Source organism: Lynx canadensis, chromosome C2 (genome assembly GCF_007474595.2).
Source record: "Lynx canadensis isolate LIC74 chromosome C2, mLynCan4.pri.v2, whole genome shotgun sequence".
Classification (NCBI taxonomy): domain Eukaryota; kingdom Metazoa; phylum Chordata; class Mammalia; order Carnivora; family Felidae; genus Lynx; species Lynx canadensis.
In genome coordinates, this window is record NC_044311.2 from 65,263,518 (window position 1) to 65,289,934 (window position 26,417).

The 26,417-nt window shown below is 40.8% G+C and overlaps 1 protein-coding gene across 1 annotated transcript; it reads right to left on the minus strand.

Annotated features, from left to right (window-relative positions):
- Positions 1-20,108: 20,108 nt before the first annotated feature.
- Positions 20,109-23,360, minus strand: GHSR (growth hormone secretagogue receptor). Its single transcript, XM_030330592.1, has 2 exons — positions 22,565-23,360; positions 20,109-20,413 (listed from the first exon to the last, which is right to left on the minus strand). The coding sequence occupies exons 1-2, from the start codon at positions 23,358-23,360 to the stop codon at positions 20,109-20,111; spliced, it is 1,101 nt and encodes a 366-aa protein (XP_030186452.1).
- Positions 23,361-26,417: the final 3,057 nt, after the last annotated feature.

A 26,417-nucleotide genomic window follows, 5' to 3' on the forward strand; every position in this document is an offset into this window, starting at 1 on the left:
GGAACCAGGTGTTCCCAGAAGACCAAACTTGGCCATACTAGAAAATAGACTTCCATGATGCCAGCAAATCTGTTTGAGATTATACTGAGAATGCTTCCCCTGCACAGCGACCCTCATCACCTCCCTGTGCTTCCCTTTTTAAAATCCCCTGCTTGTTCCAAGACTTTGGAGATGGTCTTTGGGCATCAGTCCACCATTTTCCCAGGTTGCCAGCCTCCTGAATAAGCAACTTTTTCTTTCCAACCAACACTTGTCTCTTGAGTCTTGGCTTTAAAGAGATGAGCAGCTAAACTCGGGCTTTGGTAACAGATTTTGGCGAGCCAGCCAGGAGTCTATGCCCCCACCCCCAACATCTATCCTCCTCAGGTCTCCCCAGGACAGAGTGATTGGCTGTGACAGCAATGCCAGGGCTTACCTGTTCCCAGGTTACAGAGAGCAGATATTCGCAGCAGCACCCCTGAGCCCACCATTGGTTTCCTGAGTTAGTGACGTTGATGTCAGGGAGACAGCTGCTCATGGTTATTGATTTTAAGGATGGTCCCAAACAGCTGCAGATACTTCTGTTTGGGGGAATCTCCTTTCTTGCCGCTGCTCAGCCTCAGCTGCCTCCCGTCACTTCCTGTTGGTGGAAAGGAAACATGAACTGGGATGAGCTAATAGGCTCCACGGCAGGGTAATTCCACCAGAATGCATGCTGGGAGTCCTCTTTTATTGCAGTTTGGCCAATTAAGCTGTTTGGACACTTCTGGGTCAATTTGTGGTACCCCTGGTAAGGGACAAGACTCTAAAGTGACTTTGTGCCAGTCTCTCTTCTTAGTTTTTTTTTTCTTCATTATTTTTTTTTTAATGTGTATTTATTTTTGAGAGAGAGAGAGCGCACATGAGCCGGGGAGGGCTAGAGAGAGAGGGGGCAGAGGATCCGAAGCAGGCTTTGCGCTGACAGCAGAGAGCCCGGTGTGGTTTGGAACTCACAAACCATGAGATCACAACCTGAGCCAAAGTCAGATGCTTAACCAACTGAGCTCCCCAGGTGCCCCCCCCCATTCTCTCCTCTTAGAAGGGGAGTTGGCTTGTTTGACAAGTACCTGATTTGTTTTAGTATTTGTGTAAAAATGGGGGGATCTAGTTCAATCCCCTCTCAGAGTCCATTGGGACTGGTATTTTCTGATTGGCACACCTACAGCTATAATCCCATGACTAAAAAAGAAAATGGTATTTTATTGTAGCACTAGCTAGGCTTCATTTAGTCATAGTTCTGTTTCTTTGGTGTTCTTTCTGAACTTCTGCCTTGGGGTCTACTCCTTCCGTTCCCAAAGAAAGTCCATTAGGACATATTTTGAATAAATGATGCAGAGGGCTGAAAAGCAACCAGAGACAAAGCCTGTTTTGCAAGGAGAGACAGGAGACAGAGATAAAAGAATGTTAGTCCAAAGTTTGAGTCCACCTGTGGCCTTGCCCGTGCCACCCCTGCCACCTCTACCTCCGCCTCTGCCTTCTCTTCCTGTTCTGCACCACCACCTGGGCCGCTTGCACAGCCGGCTCCTATACCATCCTCAGTGCCTTGGGTGCCATTGGTTCCTGCTCCTCCTACCCTCACAATGGAGGAGAAAAAAGTCTAAGCCGTCAGGCTACCTCCTTATGACGTTCAAACTGGAGCACCTCCCAAATCAACATGAAGGGGCCCAGAATCCCCCCTAGACTTAAACTGCCCACTTCAGATTTTCCCATAGGAGCCCACATGAAATTGACAGTGGGGAACAAATTGAATGACTTTTTAGTGGACACAGGTGCAACATATTCGGTATTAAAGCTAATTCAAGGTTGTTAGCTTAGCTAAAATAGACATGTCTTTCGAATTGTCAGTACTAAATACAAAACTTATTCTACCAAGGTTTACTAAAGGTCACATAAGCTCATATTATATCTGTTGTCATTTGTCAGTAAAAAATGACTCAAAATGATAGTTAATTTTGTCTGTGTCATGAAGTTTTAGGTTAAATAAATAAAAAGGCTTATACATAAACTTTTAAACAGCTTTCAAAATCTTTGGCAACCTGAAACTTTGGAGTTTGTTGGTTTCTTTTTTATTTTAAAAAAAAAAATTTTTTCAACGTTTATTTATTTATTTTTTTGGGACAGAGAGAGACAGAGCATGAACGGGGGAGGGGCAGAGAGAGAGGGAGACACAGAATCGGAAACAGGCTCCAGGCTCTGAGCCATCAGCCCAGAGCCTGACTCGGGGCTCAGACTCACGGACCGCAAGATCGTGACCTGGCTGAAGTCGGACGCTTAACCGACTGCGCCACCCAGGCGCCCTGTTGGTTTCTTTTTTAAAGATTTTTTTTAAAAATTTTAAGTAATCGCTACATCCAGTGGGGGATTTGAACTTACAACCCTGAGATCAAAAGTCGCATGCTCTACCAACTGAGCCAGCCAGGCGCCCCTGAAGTTTTGCAATTAAATGATGAATTGGGTTGAATTTATTGGATTTCTAAGTCTTTTTCAAATGAGATAAATACTGAAATCTTTTACTAAACATAGGTTTTTATCTGTTTTTGGCTTCTTATTACAGAGAAACTAAAGATACTTGGGTCTTCCAGTAAACGTGTTTTATGCTTTATTGAAAATTGTACTACAAAAAAGCACATTTCCAAAATAATGACATATTTACAAATTTGCCGATCTAAAGACTTCTGGTTTAACACACAGTTCACAATTAATTACTACTTAGTTTTCTCTAGAAACTAAGGTTTCTAAGAGTTAAAATTCTGATAAGTGTAATTAAGACTGCTAGAAATGTTAAGGAAACAACTCTATATGCATAAAAAGTAAGGTGTGTTTTTTTAAGGTTTGAAGAATGGGAATACATTTTTGTTGAGGGAAAAAAAAGTAATTTTGTCCTAAAATGAGATTGGTTATTTAGAGAGAGAAGGCTTAGGAAAAATTCTGAACGTTTAAAAAAAAAAAAAGTAGAAAGTTCGTGAAAGGGAATCTTTGGAAAATAATTTTATGGGTGGCCAAGACTAAGATTGGAATGAACGAGTTTTAAAAGTATACTAGCATAAGGTTGAAATTTGGCTTTTCTCTATTAAAAAGACAAAATTTTCTTGGATTGTTGGTCTGCTCTTGATAAGAAATCATAAACAATTTTTTTTAATCTTTCCAGAAAATCAAATTTTCTATGTTTCGTCTTGATCAGGTCTTAAAACCTCTCAATATTAAAGGAACTAAGTTTTGTTAACAACTATACAAACTGTAGTATCTCTTATTGCCATCTTGGTTAAATAATTAAACATTAAGTTTTATAATGATCTGTGATCCTATTTAAGCAGGAGCTTTAAAACCTTCTGAAGTTTTTAGCAAAACTTCCCCAAAAGTCAAATTCTAAATGAAGTCTTTTTGACTAATTAAGCTTGTTTATTCGTTATGTTAAATTACATGGGAAACATTGTCAAACAAATGATGATAAATCTTCTCAGGTTATATTGTGTGGGTTGATGTTATAACTGTTCTAGAAATTATATGAAATTTCTAAAGTTATAATATGTCCTGGCTTAAGGTCATCACTTGACTTTCTACTTATTAAAATGTATGTCACCAAAATAACTGGATTTCCTTGTCAGCTGCATTACAATGAACTCTCTTCAGATCTTTGACCGTGTCCATTTTTTGAGTCTTTTTTCATTTACAGCTATTGTTTTGGTGCTCTTAGAAAATGTGTTTCATCTTCAAGGAGATTCATGAAAAGGATTTTTGACAAACACAGGTTTCTGCTATCTTTAAGATCATAAAACTGAACTGGGTAAGAATTTCTGAAATTAAGGAAAAGCTGCATTCAAACAGAACAAGATTATTTACATGGGACTAAGTGAATTAAGAAAGATGATTATAGTTTTTATGACTCTTTTATTTTTTTAAATTTATTTTTATTTATTTTAGAGGGAGAGAGAGAGAGAGAGAGAGCAGGAGAGAGGAGCAAAGGGAGAGAGAGAGAGAGAGAGAGAGACAGAGAGAGAGACAGAGAGAGAATCCCAAGCAGGCACCATGCTCAGCACGGAACCAGACACCGGCCTCGATACCATGACCCTGGGATCATGACCTGAGCCAAAATCAAGAGTCAGACACTCATCAGACTGAGCCACCCAGGCGCCCTTTAGGACTCTTGTTTGATATGTTTGCTCTTCCAGATTTAAGGAAACTTTTTCTCTTAAGATACCTGTAACTTATAGAAATATGATAATATTCCTTCGTGAATAAACTGAAACATTTATCTTTTCTCCCTATCTGAACCCTCCAGAATTCATAAACTCCTAGTATTTTTTCTTCCATGGCAATTATAACTGTTTGCATAAGTTCAGTAAGAACCTGTTGTCTTTGTAATGGGACACCATTGAAATCATTGGTTAGATTACCAAGGCTTTGACTGGAATGTCATATTTGAGAGGGACAAGCAGAGACTCAGATATGACCAGACAGCTTGAAGGAACGAAGGTTGACTTTATGGAGCCAATGGAGCCCCTTGGAAATGTTGGCTTGTTACCTTGCTTAGACTTCCCAGCAGCCTTATCAATGAGTAAAAATGTCACTTCCTAGCAGTACAGGAACCTCCGGATGTTTTGGGAAGGTGGAGAAGATAAATTCACCTGAATCTATAGGTATTGCAGGCAAATCTAATGGCAAGCATTTGGCTTGACTTCTGGCCTTGAGAAGCTATTAAAAATTCAATCTGAAATTCCTTATAAAACGTTCCAACAAAGCAGGTTTTAAAGAATTTATATGGCCAATTACTATTCCTGCTATGCTTATGTGCTTATTAAGCCAAGTTTGTTAAAATTGGGCTTGTTTTGTGGTGCCTGGGTGGCTCAGTCAGTTAAGTATCTGACATTAGCTTGGGTCATGATCTCGCAGTTTGTGGGTTTGTGCCCTGCGACAGGCTCTGTGCTGCTCCTACCCTGCTCGTGCTCTGTCTCTCGCTCTCTCTCTCTCAAAAATAAATAAACACTAAAAAATAAATAAATAAACCTGGGTTTGTCTTACAAACAAATTAGTCTTAATTTGGCTATCATTGATAGAAATGAAGGTGATTTTAGAGAAAAAAAATTACGTTTCAGTAACACACATTTGTGGATGTTAGATTCTAGTTCTGATTATCTTTGAATGTTTGTTGTTTGCCCAAGCTAGACAACTTGAGGTAAACTTCAGAGAAATTGCCACAGCAGCTCATGTATAGACAACTTTCATGTCTGTAACTCTGAGAATAGTCAAAGGACCCCATGGGCATGTGATTATTTGAACAGTTGGACAACGGGAGGCACTTGCTTGTTAGGAGTTCTTACTGCTCCCTTTTCAGTCCAAAGTCTAAAGTTGCCCATTGAACAAGCTCTCTCAAATTATTCACCCGTGTCAGGCAGGACCTCCCTGGGGAAACACCAGATGGAGATGAATATTTCTTTGGGTATAGTTTGCTCCCCTGATGGGGAGTTGCAGCTCATCAACATGTGTTATTTGTCTAAAACCTTAATTCTCATCACTAACAAAACATCTAACTCCCTCACCAACCCACAGAATTTTTTGGACTGCTTGGCTAACGTGACACTAGATAAGTGATACAGTAGCCTTAGACTAGTTTGGTGAACAAAATGGGGTATGTTGTAGTAGCCAACAACTCTTGCTCTACTTACACTAACTCCACCCTGCCGGCTGAAACTAGTGTAGACAGAATTAGACAACAGGCCACTTGGTTAAAGCAGACCCTAGAAGAGCACATCCCTCTGTTTCAAGGGAGTTGGAATTGTTTTGCTGGCCTATTTTCTTGGATACCCACTAGCATCAGATCAGTTCTAGAGGGAATAATAAAAATGGGCCTTACCAATATTATGGACTTACTGGAATATACTTAGGGCAAGACTAGTAATGTCATGTGCCCCCAGATGATGCAAGAAGGCGTCCAAAACTTTAAGAAAGAACTACCTTTGGTACTACCCCCACCCAACACACTTAGAAAAAGGGGCCCAAAGTTACATCATGCACTATGTCAGGGCCTTCCATTCCAAAGACCCTTCTGTGCCCTGATTCAGCCTGAAACAGCTACAGAAGATGAACTTTTGCCCATATTCCATAGCAATGAAAAGAAGGGACGACAGTGGGGATATGCTTGTTCCAAGCAGCCTAAAGGATAAATATCTCTAACTCATTAACTTGTGCTCTGTAGCTTATATAGCTTGATTAATTATAGCTTCTTTGAGATTTCAACAGAACACTGAACCTGAGGAAACATGTAATGAGGTGTCCCCAGAAGATCAAGCTTGGCCATGCTAGAAAATAGCCTTCCCTAATGCAGTAAGTCTGCTTGAGATCATACTGAGAATGCTCTCCCTGAATAGTGACCTTCATGACTTCCCTATACCTCCCTTTTAAAACACCCTGCTTGTTTCAGGCCTTTGAGATGGTCTTTAGACATCAGTCCACCATCTTCCTAGGTTGCCAGCCTCCTGAATAAAGCAACTTTCCTTTCCAACCAACTCTTGTCTCTTGAGTACTAGCTTCGAGTGGTGAGCAGCCAAACAGGGTTTCAGTAACAAGAAAACTAAAAATAAGTCAATGTAAAATTATGGATTTTTATTTTCTGATTGACAAGTTAAAACTAGTTTGTGAATGGAACTATTTCATAGTTCTACCAATAAAATCAAATCAAAGTTTTTCCTAAAAATAAAATCTGTGGACATTAAATCCAAATAAAAAGACTTTATATTGATTTTCAGAATGTTTAAAAATAACAAATGGGAAAATTATTCCTGGCATGTATTTGTATACTTTATTCAGGCTTTTTGCCATATCTATCTCTAATACTGTATCACTAATATTTTTATGAAGAATAAATCATTTTTAACATTTAAATGTTTGTTTGTTTATTTATTTTGAGAGAGAGAGAGTCTCAAGCAGGCTCCACACTATCAGTGCAGAGCCTGACATGGGGCTCGATCTCACGAACCACGAGGTCATGACCTGACCTGAAATCAAGAGTTGGATGCTTAACCAACTAGGTGCCTTCACATCATTTTTAATATAATCTATTCATTTTTTGATAAAATAACCTACTGTACCCTTCTCTGTTGCATTTGTGGTTAATAAATGTGAAATTCTTGATGTCTTTGATTGCTGTTTCTAGTAATGTCAGAGCAAATTCTGAGAAAAAGGAGGCTATTCTTTTTCTGTTAGTTTCTTACTGAAATTTTAATTTCAACCTCAATTTTTTTACAGATTCTGTCACTTTGTCCCTACTGAGAGTATCTTTCTTTGACAAAATCTTTATAAGACAAAATTTGTCAAATAAGGTGACTGTGATTCTTTTGAGTGTTTTACCATCTTTAGACCTTGGAAAATAGTAGACCTTCTCAATTTCATTCCACCAAAAGATTCAACTCAAAATTTGAGATGTTCCAAAGATCAATTCTAGAATATCAAAATTAAATCTATACAATTTCTAATCCTCGTTACATAATTTGTTCAGTTTCTTGTTTTCGTAAGCAGATATTTTAATGTTTTCCTGTTGTGAGCTGTGTTTTCAGTAACTTTACACATGTCTCAGAGCTTCAAACAGAGATGTTTTTAGTTTTTAGAGTTTTTTCTTGGTATTCCATTTGTTAACTACTCTGATTAAAGATTTTAACTGATTTTAAGCAAAAGATAAATATAGAAGACTCATTTACAATTCTATTTGAGAACATAAGGTTGATTTACAAAGTAGTTCTTCAAAAGCACAAGCATTATTGAAATTCAATTGATGATGGGAAGAAAAAAGAGAAAGAATGAATACTACCATTCTGAGACATTTTATTTTGTGTCTCTCTGTGTGTGTGTGTGTGTGTGTGTGTGTGTGTTGTAAATTTTGGCAACATATCTTCTATTTTAATTCGTGGAATATTACAACTTCTTTGGATGAATTGTAATTATGCAAGTACAATTCCAAGTTCTGCTGTCTGTTCCATAAGATTCATAACTTTAGTAAGAGTACTATTTTTATCATGGCACTTTGCCTCACCAAAATTATAGTTGTATTATCACTCCAAAATGAATACATTTAACTTCATGGGGAAAAGCTTAACTAAAATTACAATTATTCTCAATAACATAAGATGTTTCACTTTGGCAAAATGACTCCCAAAACTTTATTTCAACTTCATCAACTGGATGAGAAAACTCAACCCATTAGTGAGATTAAATAATCTTTTATTTCAAGTGTCTGATAGCATGGATATCAAATTGGCCTTGTTCAACCTTGGGCCAAGATCATTTTCTGACAATAGGACCAGCACAGTAACAGCTGTCATGAACTTTTGGTGCATGTGCAAGAAACTACAGAATCAAAAATGATTAAGATTGGGGCGCCTGGGTGGCGCAGTCGGTTAAGCGTCCGACTTCAGCCAGGTCACGATCTCGCGGTCCGTGAGTTCGAGCCCCGCGTCAGGCTCTGGGCTGATGGCTCGGAGCCTGGAGCCTGTTTCCGATTCTGTGTCTCCCTCTCTCTCTGCCCCTCCCCCGTTCATGCTCTGTCTCTCTCTGTCCCCCCCAAAAAAAAAAAAAGATTAAGATTAATTTGAAGAACAATTATTTAAATGAATTATTTACATTCACATGCTGAAATGTAAATGTATCTTCTGCGGTGCTTGCTATGTGTTAAATTATTGGCTCAAGCACAGTTTTCTTAAAATAATTACTGACTCGAGCAGATTTAGAGCAAAGTTAAAAGCCTGTTACCATTGTAACAAGAGTGTTTAGGGTGTGCTCTACATGAGGACTGTTCAGCTTCTATTTCCTGGACTTATTACACATATTCCTATAATTTTCCCCACTTCCCACTGACCCTGCTGACTGGCAGCCTGGTGAGTATGCATCTTTAAGACTACAGTGAGAGCAAAGGCACAACTGGAGGAAAAAAAAACAACAACAAAAATGCTTAAATATTTCCCCTGCCACCACTCCTGAGATATGAAGAAGTTGACTTTCCTTACAGCATGTATCAAAGTCCACTTTTTTTTTTCTTTCAGGAAGTGTTTTGCATGCTTTAGTGGGAATAGAGATGGGTTGGTCATCTCTCAGTTTCCTATGTGTTAAGGAGAGAGCTCTGTTCACTGAGCATGCACTATATATGCACCTAGACAAGACTATGGCAGAAGCTGGAAATACCAACTGGCGGTCTGACAACTGCACCCAAGCTTTCTTTAATGTGACTATTAATGACAAGTCCTTAAAAAAAAAGAGTCCGATTTCGGCTCAGGTCATGATCTCGTGGCTCATGAGTTCAAGCCCTGTGTTGGGCTCTGTGGTGACATGTCAGAGCCTGGAGCCTGCTTTGGAATCTGTGACTCCCTCTTTCTCTGCCCCTCTCCCACCCATGCTATATCTCTCTCTGTCTCTCAAAAAATAAATAAATGTTAAAAAAAATTTTTTTAAAGAAAGAAAGAAAAATCCATCATAAATGCAAAACCAGATGGGATGCCTAGACAGGAGGAGTAACCGGTACTGTCACAGGCAAAAGGGACACATTGTCTCCCTAATGTCCTTCCTCAGCCAAGTTTCTGGGAGCCTACTACCAATTGATGGGAGTTTGCCTACAGCATGAAACCTTCTAGAACCCCTAGGACTCTAGACAATCTGTAATGTGTTCTGCACTAGGACTTATTCTGTTTGAATGGAGCCAAAAAGTTACTATATTTGAAGTGCTTTCACATAGGAATTAGAAGTGCTCTTAACTAGATTGCTAGGATCCAGTGTTCTTCCTCCCCTGTCAAGGGTCCTGAATGTGTCATGTGCCAGAAGGCCATGCTCTAGCTCACTCCTGCACTTCTTCTCCACCAGCTGAGTTTTTTTGTTCTCAAATCTATCTATGCCAAAGTGCCCTGTTATTCTAACTACTTGATTTAAATTATACAAGTTGAATAAAATGTGACTGCAAAAAGAGAATCATTATTTCTTGGAAAACTACACTGAATTCTTTGGAAAGTCTCAATAAAGTAAGTCACCAAAAAGCTCATTTAATTAGCAGTGGGTAAAACTGTCAAAATTGGGGTTGGGGAACTTTCTTACACCATACACGAAAATAAATCCAAAATCGATCAAAGACCTAAATGTGAGACAGGAAACCATCAAAATCCCATAGGAGAACACAGGAAGCAACCTCTTTGCCCTTTTCTTACTAGACACGTCATAGGGACAAGGAAAACAAAAAGAAAATTGAACTGTTGGGACTTCATCAAGATAAAAAGCTTCACAGCAAAGGAAACAATTAACAAAACTAAAAGACACCCTATGGAATGGGAGAAGATATTTCCAAATGACATATCTGATACAGGTTAATTATCCAAAATCTATAAAGAACTTATCAAACTTATCACCCAAAAAACAAATAATCCAGTGAAGAAATGGGCAGAAGACATGAATAGACACTTTTCCAAAGAAGATATCCAGATGGCTAACAGATGCATGATAAGATGCTCAACTTCACTCATCATCAGGGAAATACAAATCAAAACCCTGATGAGATAACTAACCTCACACCTGTCAGAATGGCTAAAATTAACAATGCAAGAAACAACAGGTGTTGGCGAGGATGGAGAAAGGGGAACCCTCTTACACTGTTGGTGGAAATGAAAACTGGGGCAGCCACTCTGGAAAACAATATGGAGGTTCCTCAAAAAGTTAAAAATAGAATCTACCCTGCAACCCAGCAATAGCACTGCTAGGTATTTACCCAAAGGATATAAAAACAGATTCAAAGGGTACATGCATCCTGATGTTTATAGCAGCATTATCAATAATAGCCAAACTATGGAAAGAGCCTAAATGTCCATTGACTGATGAATGGATAAAGAGGATATGGTGTGTGTGTGTGTGTGTGTGTGTGTACACATATAATGGAATATTACTCAGTCATCAAAATAATTAAACTTTGCCATTTGCAACAAGGTGGATGGAGCTAGAATGTGTTATGCTAAACAAAATAAGTCAGAGAAAGACAAATACCATTTGATTTCACTCATATATGGAATATAAGAAACAAAAGAGATGAACATATGGGAAGAGGGGAAAAAGAGAGGGAAACAAACCATAAGAGACTCTTAAAGACAGAGAACAAACTAAGGGTTGATGGAAGAAGGTGGGTGGGGGATGGGCTAGATGGGTGATGGGTGTTAGGATGGCACTTATTACAATGAACACTGGGTGTTGTCTGTAAGTGATGCATCACTGAATTCTACTCCTGAAACCAATATTGCACTGTATGTTAACTAAGTAGAATTTAAATAAAAATTTAAAAAGAAAGAAATTGAGGTTAGGAGACACTAAAACTATAGAAGGATTCTGCATTCAAATTTCTTCACACGTTTTGGGTTTTTTCTCTGCTTTAAAGAAACTCAAATTGGGGGGCGCCTGGGTGGCGCAGTCGGTTAAGCATCCGACTTCAGCCAGGTCACGATCTCGCGGTCCGTGAGTTCGAGCCCCGCGTCAGACTCTGGGCTGATGGTTCAGAGCCTGGAGCCTGTTTCCGATTCTGTGTCTCCCTCTCTCTCTGCCTCTCCCCCGTTCATGCTCTGTCTCTCTCTGTCCCAAAAATAAATAAACGTTGAAAAAAAAAAAAAAGAAACTCAAATTGGAAATTGTAAATTCTAAACAACCTAATAGGTTGCTGTAATAAAAAGAGTTAACGTATATTGGGCTCTTCTATGTGCCAAATGCTGCCCCTTGACATAAATTATGTCACTGAAACTGTCAAAAACCACAAAAAGCAAATACTTTTATGGTTTCTATTGTAGTGTTAAATCATCTGAGATTCAGAGAGGTCAATGCTAAGTTTTGCCCTGTGTCACATGGCTGGTTAATAGTTAAGCCAGGAGAGAATTCTGTAACTCTTTAGCTCCAAAGCCTATGCATACTTCACTTTCCATGCTTTGTTCCTAGGAAGTAAATTCTGAAAGAAAAAAGTTTCTTTAATAAGGGTTTGGAAGAGGGGCACTTGGGTGGCTCAGTTGGCTCAGCATTGGACTCTTGATTTAGGCTCAGGTCATGATCTCATGGTGGTGAGATGTAGCCCCATCTGGGGCTCTGTGCTGAGCCTGGAACCTGCTTGAAATTCTCTCTCTCTCCCCCTCCCCCACCCCTCCCTGCTTGAGCTTGCACTCTCTCTCACTTTCTCTCTCTTAAAAAAAAAAAAAAAAAGGTTCTGAAGCAGTTACACATGCCAATATAGTGAACATGTGGCCATGAAGAAAGGTATACTTTCAGGAAATGGATTTTGCCAAGCTCTTGTTCCCTCTCTTCCTCCCCCTTGCTGACTGAGTCTGAAATTATCTTTTCATTCCATAAGTAGAGGTGCAAACGTCTCCTGGGAGAGAGGATCCAAGGGTTCACTCCAAAATATGTCTGCTGTATTTTGAAAACCTGACAGAGGCTTGTGAACGCCCTGGGCAAAGCAATTACCCAGCATTGTTAAATTTGCAGCTGCTCTTACCAGCCTCTCTAAATATCTGTACATGGTCAAAAAAGTTGCGGGACACCTCTGCTAGACAACTTAGGAGGGTGGACACACCATGGTGCTGTTTCATGCTGTGTCAAGTAACCAAATGATAATAGCAGCCACTTAATAAGCATCTGCTGGGTTTTGGTACTTTTCATGGGTTTGGTAAAGAACTTGCCCAAAGCAATGCAGTTCCAGAACTAGAATGTAAGCCTAGTTGATGAGTGCTGGCTTTCCTCTCCCACCGCTTCTCTGTAAATTTCTCCCCTGGAAGAGCAGGTGTCCCAGTCAGGAGCTGCAGGGGTTAGTGTTGGGTATGGAAGATATCATCCTGAGGACGATACTCCTCAGAGAAACCAGGAAAACCCAAGTTGCTAGAGGCAAAAAAGCAGAATAAAGTGTAAGAACAGAGCGGGGCTGGGAGGGAAGCCAACCTCTGAACTGTTGTAACGCAGTTTGCCATTTACCATTATTACAAGGATAGTACACATTCTTTGTAGAAATGTTAGAAACAGTGGACAAAATAGAGGAAAGTCTTTTCACAGATCAGAGAAACACTGTTAATACTTTTATATTGCTGTATCTTTTCAGTCTTTGGCTTTGTGAACATCTTTATTTTCCTTTACAAGATGGGACAGTATTTTTTTTCCCACTTACTAATAGCAGGTAAACATTTCCCCACATTATTAAAATTCTCCTACATGATCATTTTTTAAGTTTAGTTATTTGAGAGACAGAGACAATATGAGAGGGGGAGGGGCAGAGAGAGAGGGAGAGAGAGAGAATCCCAAGCAAGCTCCATGCTGCCAGCGCAGAGCCCATGGAGGGTCTCGAACTCACAAAACCATGAGATCATGACCTGAGCTGAAACCAAGAGTTGGACACTTAATCAATTGAGCCACCCAGGCGCCCCTCCTACGATATCATTTTTAATGCCTGCCTAGTACTCTAGAATAGGGGAAGTGAAAGGACTAGAACCTCGCTGGTCTGGGGTCCATTTCTAGCTCTGCCATTTCCTGGCCATGTGACAAAACTCTCACCTCAGTTACCCCCTCAACCCCCATGGGTATAATAATCAAACCTCCTCCTAGGCGTGTTGGGATGATTATATGTGAAAAAGAATTGAAAGCATGTATCACAGTGCTACATACAGGTTAACTGTTATCGTTGCTGGGATTTATTTAGAGTTTGAAATGAAAAACATTAGAGTTTTTCAGGTTTTCACAACTATGAACAAGATGCAATGAACACAATTACAGGTAAATCTCTGTGTTCCTCCGTAATTATGTCTTGATGTGCAATTACTGCCTCAAGAAATATGCAAAATTTGTATGTGTTTGATACATACTGTCCAGCTATTCTTCAGGAGACGTGTATTGATTTATAATTATTTTGACGACCCCTTGAAGGAAGTTGGCTATGAAGTTGGGAACTGATGATGAATTATGAGTCAGGAGGCCAGGAACAATCAGCATGTGAACACTGGCCTGGGAGTGTGAGACCTGCCAAGTCCCAGGCAGACATGCTAACCTCTCCTCTCTTGGCCTTAGAGTCAGTCTCCTCTTTTGAACTTAGGACACAGGGATGGACTGAGAGAATGTGAGGGGCAATGGCTGACACTGAATTGAAGGAGGGATGGACAGAAGGGATCAGAAGACACTGGAAAGGGCCTTAGCAAATCAATAAAAGTGTATCTCATGTAGGATTACTTTACTATATTATTAATTATTGCCAGATATTATTTATACATTTTAACTCAGATACTGCCTTAAAGTTGTAATTAACTCATGTTAATAGCGTATGTGTACGAATACATTGAACTTTCACACTATGATTATCCTTTATTCACTTCTCATGTTCTTCTTAAGCAGAAATAATGATGGCGGCAGGGCACCTGGGTGGCTCAGTCGGTTCAGCGACAAACTTTTGATTTCAGCTCAGGTCATGATCCCAGGGTCGTGGGATCAAGCCCTGCATTGGGCTCTGCACTGAGCGTGGAGCCTGCTGACGATTCTTTCTCTCTCTCCCTCTGACCCTCTCCCCCACTCGCTCTCTAAAAAAAGAAAAGAAAGAAAAAGAAAAAAAAATGATGGTGGCAATAGGCAGAGTATTTTAAAATCATTTAATCAGCAAATTAAAGTTGGCCACTTTATTGGTCCTCCAATTTTAGTTTTAAATTTTATTGGTCCCAGGAATCCATATGTCTAGAAGATAGTGCCCAGGTAACACATACGCAGTCTTTAAACCTTCATTTATCCAACCAGCATTCAGTGAGGGGCTGACTGCTGTATGCAAGGTGTACAGGAAGTCTGCCTTTGACTCAGAGAGCTTGTGGTCTTTGGGTCTCACATTAGGGTAGCACCATGCAGGTGCAACACCCTTGGCTCTGGGGATTACAGACCGTAAGGGACAGAGAAGTGAAGAGGGCATGGGGATTAAGTCCATCACAGGGTCCTCGACTCTTAGCTTAGAAGCCACCTCTTCTTCTAGAAATTGTTTCACTCATTATTAAATATTGGAGTCCTTGGGAAAATAATGTTCACTATAATAAACACCTCCTCATTGTGGCAAAATACAGTATTTCAGAAATTAAAAGGACAAAGAAGAATTGAATCTAGGATAGGGGTAGGGGCAAAATATCCCAGACACCAAGATTTATAACTGCACATGGAAGAAATTATCTATAGGCTTTTAAAATATATTTATTAAGCAATTGTTTGGTTTAGAACATCCAAAAGAAGGAAAACCAGTGTCTAATTTCACAAGACATACGAGCTAGAATAAACACCTCAACATTTACAAAAACCTTAAATAAAAAGAATCACAAATCAAAATACCAGTAGTGACATGACACATTGTAACAACACAAATCAACAAAGTTGTAAATTCCACATTACCTAGAACACAGCAGGTTATGAGTGAAATAGGAGACTATGCTGCTTGGATTTATTTATATGAGCAAGTGCTCTCTAGTGTGGTAAATGTGCCATGCTCAAAGGGTTAAATATAAGTGTTTTTGTTGTTTGAGTCAGAGAAATGTTTGGATTTGAGATATTAAAAATCACAGAAAATCTTTCAAACTATTCTTCACAAATGCTTTCTGTGGGGCTGAGGGTAGAGGGTGAGTACAGGGAGACTTCTTCTAGAAGGAACATTTGAAAACATTTTGGTAGAACTTTCTGAGCAGTTGTGTGAGGCATGTTTTCTGAGGGATTTACTGGTTTACCAGTTTGGGGGACAGTCGGTAGCCCCTTGTGCAATGGGTATACTATGTCATAGTGTGAAACATTAATTGAAATTCCAGCAAATATCCAGGCAATTGGGAGGCACATAGGCTTGGCAGCCTTTTTTGTTTTGTTTTGTTTTGTTTTGTTTTGTTTTGTTTTGTTTGTTTTTTAAGGGTATTTTCCTCAACCAAAAATGACTAGCTTCCAATACCCTTCAAGAGTTTGCATTCAAAAGGAAAAACACAATTGGGGCACCTGGGTGGCTCAGTTGGTTACATATTCAACTTCGCATGGTTCAGGTCATGATCTCACTGTTTAAGATTTTGAGCTCTGCGTCGGGCTCTGTGCTGACAGCTCAGAGCCTGGAGCCTGCTTCAGATTCTGTGTCTCCCTCTCCCTCTTGTGCTCTCTCCCAAAAAGAAATAAACATTAAAACATTTTTTAAATGACATTTGATTTGTATAAAATCTTTTAAAAAAACACAAAATAAGCCTTAGGCAAACTTTCTCCCTCACCTGCTCCAAACTTCGATTACTGCCAAGAATTAATATGACTGAATTCATTTAATATGAATAAATAAGTGACGTGAGCTTAAAGTGGTTGGCCTTTGCCACCAGCACATCCCTTTCTGTTGATTTTGACTTGCAGCTTATTCTCCAGATAAAAAATATTTGTGTTATCAATTCATTGAATTAACATCGGTTACTAATTATCTAGTTAAGTTATAATTGGAAATATTCTCGCCAGTGTTGCAAATTAAATTGCAAAGAAATCATGGGAGGATCATTAAACATCTTTATCTTTAATGACATTATTTACACTAGATACAGTGTTTCTGAAAGCAGAAAGCTCTGTTCTAATCATTTAGACAATGTGAGAAGAAATGTTGATATATGTGTACATGTATGTCACGTTTTAAAGATATACACACTGTTTTTTAAAGGACAAGTGTTTTCAGGCACCAGTCTTGTGACAGGTTGTTTTTGTTGTTGTTTTAAACTAAGTTCGAGTGTATTGCTAAATGAAAAACAGCCAAAAATTGTAGCAAAAATTGCCGATGTTAACTAACAATAGTAAATTGTTTGTAATGATCTCAGCCTCTTAAGAAATGCATTAGAGTCAAATAGCCCGTGTTTCAAGAAAAATCTCATCGCTGCGACCTTCACTGCAGTAAGAACGTGACCATAAAGAAATGGTTTCCAAGTCTGACCAGTCATTAGAAGTGTTTCTTGGGGCGCCTGGGTGGCGCAGTCGGTTAAGCGTCCGACTTCAGCCAGGTCACGATCTCGCGGTCCGTGAGTTCGAGCCCCGCGTCAGGCTCTGGGCTGATGGCTCGGAGCCTGGAGCCTGTTTCCGATTCTGTGTCTCCCTCTCTCTCTGCCCCTCCCCCGTTCATGCTCTGTCTCTCTCTGTCCCAAAAATAAATAAACGTTGAAAAAAAAAAATTAAAAAAAAAAAAAAAAAGAAGTGTTTCTTAATCTCAGTGCCACAAAACTGTGATTTTAAATAACTCATGGCAAGAATATTTTCTTTAAAGAAATTATTAAAAAGTTCTTAGTCATGTACAGTCACTTCCTAGAATGAAAAAGACCCAACCCTTGATTCTGTGACCTGGTGGAAGGTATAGTGACAGATGCCTCATTGCTGGATAACCAGGAAAATGGAAACACAGATTAAAACTGAAACCAATTCCTTTACTTGCCTTACATTAATGAAGAACGCTGTGAGTGTAATTACTGCCAGCAGACACACTACGTGCATCTACAAATTTGACTGGTTTGTGTAGCAACAGCCCATTTTGAACTTCTTTTGAACCAAATACACAACAATTCAGGGAGATGAATAACCCCTTAAAATACTGGAGAATAATCTGATTCAGGGTCAACTGGAGATGTTTATTTCATAACTTAAAGACATTTATTAGTTATCTACTGCAACACAAGACACAAGTGATCATGAGCTCATTAAGGATAAAATCCTTGGCTTATGAGTCTGTAGAGCTTAGAATATACCAGGCACATACTAAACGTTTGTGACATGATAGACTTTTAGAAACAATTTTCCTCATCACAAGTTCCTCTTTTCCCTGAGTCTTAAACAATTTATGAAGTATGATGATACGATGTTACAAACAATAAAAAAGGCAATGATACAAGAGGGCAAATTAAAGACCTGTTTCTCTAAACATCATCTTTGAGTTTGCTCATCAACACCAGTGAAGGGCATTGGTGGTCCTTGCTAGGTAAACTATGCCCTGTAAGTGAGTTAGGCTGAGACTGTAGGCTGAACTCATAAGACAGGAAAGACCATTAAATAGGTAGGTAACAAATTAAAAGTTAGATGTGGTTTTCTCCAAAGCAATCAGCTGTGTGATAGAAGTCAAGCCTTCTTTGCTTATTTTCTCTCAAATAGGATATACTTGCAGACAAAAACTCTAAGGTTTTGGGAAAGTGAATTACATCTTTGGGATTTGCTGGACCCTATTTAGGACAATAATGCTGAATGACCTAATTAGCATCTCATAGGCTTAAATGAATGAGAGTATTTTTTAAAATATTGATGTACTCCCAAGAATTAGCTGACTAATCAATTTGTGAAAGTTCTGAATTTAGACTAAACTGGTGCAATTTTAGTGTCAGGAAGGATTTCAAAAATATTTTTCCCCAGAAATCATTCTAATTGTAATGATGTTTTTCATTTTTCTAAGATGAATAGTCAATTATTTCAGCATAATAATCTTTACTTTTGGTAGGGGAGAAAATCAATCATGGCAATAATTTCCCTAACTGGTTCATGTACTTCCATAGTTGAACCAATAACTTCATGTAGGAATTGCTTCTATGGCTTAATATTATACAGAATTATGACAAAATCATTTTTAGAATAATATAAATATGCAAAGAGTTGCCTATGCAGGGAGCAATGTCAATACAAATGAGAAGTTTAGTTTTATGACCAAAATGCTCAATATTTAGTTGAAGGTGCTTAATCATTCATAAGTATGAATCAGAGGGAGACTGGGAATCCAAGTAAACATATCTATCAGGCAAGCAGTGAGATGGAAATAGCAAAACTAATTTGGAGACAGGACATGGCATAGGCATTTTGAAATAAATGGCTATAAGATTTTTTAAAGTTTTAAATATCAATAAGCGGTAGCATTTAAGGGATTCTAAATTTTTCACCACTTGACAAATGTCTATGTTCACTAAATTCCTGTAAGCTTTCCAGAGTAAGTTATAAATTATTCCTTTATTCACAAAGCAAAGCCTTATGATTGGCTTAAGTATTTTTGTTAAGCCAAATAAGGCGGTCTGTGATTTTCTATTATTTCTATAAAGTCTCATTTCCTGAATATATAAATACACATGTACTTCAACCTAATTTAAAAAGGCCTCTTCTATTTCATATCCATTTTCTTCCAAGCATGAAGACTAGGGCATTTAGGTGTAATTTTGAAGGTTTATCACTCCAACGTTCTGCTATGCTAAGTTCACTATTAAAAAACACTTCAGGGAATGAGTTTTATTTGTAAACATTTTTTATAAGATTAACAATAATTTCACATATACTCCTGAGCTGCACTGTCCAATATGGTAACCACTAACCACATCTGAAAGGTGGCTTGAGCAACTTTAAAAACTGAATTTTTAATTTGAATTCACTTTAAATTTTAAAAATTCCAGAAGTTTATTTATTGGAAAACCTTTAGGTGTGCTTGGGCCACTTAGATTTATGGAATCTACTTTTTCATCTGCGAATTTCATGAACCCTAAATACATCCAGTCTTACTGGTGAAAACTTAGCATCCAAATTAAGGTGCATTGTAAATGTAAACATTTGAGAGACTCTGTCCAAAAAAAAAAGAATGTCAAATTCTCATTAATACGTTTTATATGAATTACTTAAGTACCTTGCATTATATTTATCTTGGACAGCACTGATCTGGAGCTATATGAAAATTGCTAGTAGTTAAAAGATATGTCTTAAATGTTTCACTTTAATGTCATTCTCTTGATCAAAATTTTTTTATCATTATGAACAAGTAAATCAGATTTAGTATTTACACAGTACAAAGTACCCTAATTGCCCCCTGCACACCCTCCTTTCTCCAAATTGCCAAGTCCTTGCTAGCACCAACAGCAGAATGCAAAATCATAGACAGTGAATACGCAGAAATAGTGTATGAGAGCACTGATGAGCGTGCAGTCGAATAGAACGCTGCAAGTTCTATCTTTTCTTTCCTCCCAATTGTTTCCAGCTCTATGTGTTCCTAATTCCAAAGTTAACCTTCAACTTCTTCCCAAGTTCTGCTGTGCTATGGCTTCCGGTTTAGAATAAGCGATGACTTTGCTCGGCAATGTGCTCGGTCATGTATTAATGCTAGACTCTGTCCAAGCTCGAGAACTTTCATCCTTCAGAGTGGAGAGCTTCCTCTGGGGGAAGGGTTCAAATCCCAGAAGTCTGAACACTGCCACCCGGTACTTCTTGGACATGATGTTGTACAGGATGGGATTGATGGCAGCGCTGAGGTAGAAGAGGACAAAGGATACCAGGTTGCAGTACTGGCTGATCTGAGCGATCTCCAGGGAGCCGGGCTCGAAGGATTTGGAAAATAAATATCGCCCTACGTGGAAGGGCAGCCAGCAGAGGATGAAAGCAAACACCACTACAGCTAAAAGGACAACGGGAGAGAGAGTGTGAGTTCAAGACATGTCATAGCAAGCCACATTCTATTTTGAAGACACAGTTTTGTTTTGATTATGTATAGAACGACCATTGATTTCAGAGAAACATTACGTTCTGCTTTTCCCTATTGCTACTTTTTAACCAAGATTAGACTAACAGTTCAACCATTTTTATCGAGCTTCCCGATCATTTCTACTTAACAACTCTTTGAGCGGTTTTGTGACTAGACTGGCATATTGACGCAACAGTTGGTTCACAAGAGTCCACCATTTCACATGCGTTAGGTACAACCAGACACACATGAAGTACAGTGGTTACACTCAACGGCTGGGGGGTATCAGAGTTCCTGGGGCACAGATTCCTTGTATGTACTATAGACTCACAAAATTAATAACGCTAGGAAGGATACCAGGACACCTGCCTTTTTCTTTTCTGTTCTTTTTTCTTTTTTAAAGTTTCACAGAAGACTGACTATGCATGCAGTCAGGATTGAGAACCTCTCAGATGGACGATACTCTGCCACGTACAATAGGCATAAGTGACCATGAAAGCAACTAACGCTGATTATCCTCCATCCAAGTCTTCATTTTGCCCAGGCCAGATGATTTTTCCCAGGACCTCTGAATTTCTACATTAGGTTTTTAAAATTCAGAAGTCAAAGGAAAAATAACAGAAAGTAATACTTTAGTCTTTCTACCACCTTAGTGATTCCCTTTATAATGCCGAGGCAAAAGAAAGTTAGTGTTGCTGTTGAGACACAGTGAGGATAGTCAACAGCTTAAAAACAAAGCTGGAGGAAATTACTAAACTTCTCCTCAAAACGGACTGCCACAGTAGCAACGTGAATGTTAGAATCCCCTGGAGGTCACTAGCAGGTGTGCAATGTGTTAGTCATATTGTGAGAATCACTGGTCTAGAAAATGAAAAAATTTCACATTCTTTGAAAAAACTGTGTCACTTTAATATACAGGATTCCAGGAACTATAAAAATACAAATACAAAATCAACCTGGAACTTCTAAGAAGCACTAAATAGGTAAACAAATACAAAACGTTAGACTATAACGAGGAATAATAAAACCTACAGATCCTGGTTTTGACAAAGCAAGTAGAATCAGTATTTTGCTTGTATGTGAACGCATTTTTGTATCGCTTCACTTGTACTGAACACATATACTTAAATTTATGTAGTAAATAGGCAGTGCACTCGAGGCCTGATACTGCACCTCGATGCTCTTGGAAGGACCGTTTGGGGAGGGATAGTAAGTCCTGTCAGCTCACGCAAAGTCATCTTTTCTCATGTGGGAAGCCTGCATGTCTTAACTTATCCTGCTTTATCCTGGACTATCCTACCAGAAGAAACAGGTGGTCACAAAAACAAATGGAGACTCCAGCACTGATTTGTCATTGACTCCTTTTCAAAGCTAAAATAAACAGCAGCAGGGTAAACAGAACTGATGCAATTATCTAAAAAAAATGCAGGTCAGAAAGCCTACCGCAACATTGAAAGAAAAATGAATCATTTCCGACAGAACTACCCACATTGATCATGTCTTTGGTTAAATTTACCACTAAATGCTTTCTAGATCCAATGCCTACTCCTCCCCCCACCCCACCCTACTTTTTAAATGCAACTTGATATCCACAAATTGAGACAGGAAGCTTAACCTCACCTTTAACACTTAAAGACCACAATAGACTTTTATGAAATATCTCATTTTTAAGGCAGTGTTTCTGGGCTGATAACATTCATTTAAGGGAAATATAAAGGTGGGGCATCTTTTCCTGAAAAAAAAAAGAAAAAGGGGAGACCAAAAGAAAGACACGAAGAGATAGAGAACAAAAGAAAGAATAAAGACCCTGACGTAGTGGGGGCGTGGGGGGAGGAGCAGGGGACACAGAGAAACAGAACAAAAAACAGAACAGAGAGAGAAAGAGGGAGACGCACACACCACAGAGAAACTAAGAAACCAGAGAGAGCTCAAGACAGAAACAGGAAAGAGTAACTGACAGACATGCAGATTGAGACTGAGAAAAACGGGAAAGATGTAGAGGCTCCGGGAGAAGGGGAAAGGGGGGAAGGCAAGGGGAGAGGAGAGGACGCGGGAGCGCGAGCTCGAGGGCGCGCTGAGACCCACCCAGCATTTTCACGGTTTGCTTGTGGTTCTGGTCCCTTAGCGAGGCGCCCACCGCCGCCTCGCCGCGCTTTCTCCGCCACAGCTTTCTGCCGATGAGGCTGTAAAGCACAGTAAGGCAGAAGACGGGCAGGAAGAAGAAGACGCTGGAAACCCACACCATGACCGTGAGCAGTCCGGAGCGCACCGCGAACTCGGTGGCGCGACACTCGTTGGTGTCCCGAGGGTCGGTGCCGTTCTCGTGCTCCACCCCGACCAGCACGAAGATGGGCCCGGCGCTGCAGAAGGCCACGGCCCAGATGACCAGGATGACCAGCTTCACCCGGCCCTTGGTGACTACCACCTTGGCCCGCAGCGGGAAGCAGATGGCGAAGTAGCGCTCGACGCTCAGCGCGGTGATGGTGAGCACCGTGGCATAGGTGCAGCTCTCGCTGACGAACTGGAAGAGTTTGCAGAGCAGGTCGCCGAAGTTCCAGGGCCGGTACTGCCACAGGCGGACGAGGTCGAGGGGCATGCAGAGGAAGATGAGTAGGTCGGAGAAGGCCATACTGGACAGGTAGAGGTTGGTGGTGGTGCGCAGCTCGCGGAAGCGCGACACCACCAGCATGGTGAGCAGGTTGCCCGCGATGCCCACCACAAAGAGTGCCACGCAGGTGGCGGTGACGCCGGCCAGCAGCGGCGCGGGGAAGAGCGGCAGGAGCTCGTCGGCAAACGAGTCGTTGTCGGGGGGAGCGTCCCAGCCCAGGTCCGGCAGCGTGAGGTTGTACCCCGGCTCCTCGCTCGGCGTCGCGTTCCACATGCTGCGGGCTCTCACTTAACAGGTTCTGGGATGCGACTGCCCTGAGAGGCTGGATCCGGCTGGCCCCAGAGGGTCCCTTTGGTCGCGGGAGAGTGCGAAGGAGGAGGCGGCGCGGGCTGGCGGGGAGGATGCTTGGAGAGGAAAAGAGAGGGAAGTGAGAGGCAGAAGCGCAGGGAGGTGAGATTGATAGCGTGGGGCGAAAAAGGGGAGGGAGGGAGACACGCGCACGCACGCACGCACTGGTGGTGAGGACGAGTGACCCACCGCTCTTTCTGGCACCTCTATTTTTCCCCATTATCTCCCCCAAACCTAGCCTCTGGCTGGCCCCCACTCGCGTACCTTCACCTTCTCAGGGGAAGCCCCGCTAGTCCCGCCTCTCCTGCGTCTTCTGGCTCCTTCTGCATCTCGCACTTCCCCAAAGCGTCCCGGCTGGTGGCGGCCTCGGAGACCCGGCACTGCGAAATGGGAGCGAAAGGCGCTCTCTTTCCAGCCTTGGGCGCTGTCAGCTTAGAGTGGTCCAGAAGGACAGCTCACACCCGGGGCGGGGGCGGGGACGGTGGGAGTGGCGCGGAGAATGCCTTCAGTGGCCGGGACCTGAGTTTTTCCTCAAAAAGGGGTAAAGAGTTGGTTATGGACCTGGTGGGAAGAAGAAGCGAGTGTGCCCCACCGGCACACTCCAAAAGAGAGATCTCCAAAAGAGAAATAGGGAAGGAAGGAAGGAAGGAAGGAAGGAAGGAAGGAAGGAAGGAAGGAAGGAAGGAGAAAGAAAGAAAGAAAGAAAGAAAGAAAGAAAGAAAGAAAGAAAGAAAGACCTAGTATTTGTGTTCCGACCAGAGAGGAGACCAGTGCGCACCTGGGAAGAACCTCACGCAGTTCTAGAACCTATCATCGTGTTAACCAAGACAAACTGGCTCAGAGTCACACTGTAGCCACTTGTCCGAGGTCACACAGAGAGTTGGGGGACCCAGAGACTAGACTTGGAGCCCTCTTCGGATTTGGACTTCTGAGCACGAAGGGCAGGATGTGCTGAATAAACTTTCTTCTGAATCCTAGCCCTTTGTAGGTCCTTCCCTTCAGCGGCTAGCTGTGGTAAGCGATTTGTTGTGTAAGAGATTACTTGCCTTATGCAAATCTCAGGGTGGAGGTGGGAGCGGGGAAGGAGGGGCAAGAGGAAAGGGACACGGAGGGAGGGTGGGGCGGGCAAAGGAGGAGCAGGGGCTGTGAGGCTGGCACATGGAAGGTGCGCAGTAAACATTTTTTTGAGGCATGATTGAGAGAGATCAGCTTTGTGTAGCTGTGTTCACATGGTCAAGGTCATCAACTTTTTATTTTAAACTGCAAGGATGCTTTGAGGACCACTGGGACTGGGTGTCAAGGGTCGGGGGCAGAGTTGGATCACAAAAAATACATATATATATATATATATATATACACACACACATTATATATATATATGTGTATATATATATAATAGTATATATATACATATACGTATATACATATACGTATATACATATACGTATGTATATGTATGTATATATACATATACATATACGTAAAATATGTATGTATGTATGTATACATATAAATACACACACACACACACACACACACACACGCATACATCCACGGGCAGTATTACTGTTACGTGATAGCTGTTCTAGGAGCAGGAGCTGTGTCCCATGGAAATGCGTCGGAGGCCACTTGCAAGGTGACGCCCTTGGACGCGGCTTGTTATGTCCCTCTGTCCGGAGCCCGGAATCTACAACCTAAGACGTGAGACTGGCGACTGCCAGCGATCTCACCAACCAGCTGGGCCTCTTCCTGCCAGGCATCTTGGGGACAATTGAGGGCGTGTTCAGCACCGCGGCCAGCGACTGGTCCCCGCTTACAGCTCTCCACAGCTTTCAGTAGCCGCTGCCACGCCGCCCTCCCCTCTTTCCACTTGCGCCTCAGCACCTCAGTCCTCCTCCACGCGGAAGCCGGAGAGGTTCCTCCCAAGCACAAAAGGGGTTAAGCCGCTGCACTATACACACCTATTAGTGCTCACCTGCCCCTGGCCTAGATGAGAATCCTTTCACTGTGTATGAGAGGGCTTTCCCGAAGCATTTTAGTGTGTTTGCATATGACTTTGACAGGTGTTTTGCATCACATCTGCCGTCTAAATTGTTAATGCTTCGAAGTCCACAAAGACCTACGGCTGAATGAATCCACACTTGCACGAAAGATTCCACACATAGTGAGAGACTGGATGAAGGAGGTTTGATACAGCCTGCTAGAGAACACACTGCATAAGTTATCAGTGGTGTGTTACAGATGTTGTACCAAATTGACTTTTATTATTATTTTTAAATGTTTATTTATTTTTGAGAGAGACAGAGACAGAGAGACAGAGCGTGAGCAGGGGGAGGGCAGAGAGAGTGAGACACAGAACTGGAAGCGGGCTCCTGGGTTCCACGCTGTCAGCACAGAGCTTGAGGCGGGGCTTGAACTCATGAACAGTGAGATCATGACCTGAACCAAAGTCAGACGCTTAACCGACTGCGTCACCCAGGCGCCCACCAAATTGACTTAAAATTTTTTTTTTATTTCAAACTACTAACTACTATTTTAAAAAAAGATTACAACCAGGTCAGGCCACCAGTTACAGTTGACTTTTAATACTTCCCACCCTACATATCGGTAGATCTATGTGTGCAGACAGGTCTTTAGTGCAGAAAACAGAGTGGGATAAATAAAAATACTGTAGGAAATTACTGTCTAAGAATAAAAATCAGAAAAAGATTGTGGGGCATATTTCTAGTCTACTTAGTGCTAAAGCAATAGATGATAGGAAAAAAAACTTAAAAAAAATCCATGGTGATAAACATTGGGCATGTTGGCTAAAATAGCCAGGTATTTAACTGCATTTGAGCATTTCCTAAAATATAGACAAATTTGTATTGTGTGATGAAGAAGAAACAAGGGATAATATTGAGATTGGTCCATTCACCTACAACAAATAATATTATATAATATTATATTATATATAATATATAAAATTGTCTATAAGTATGT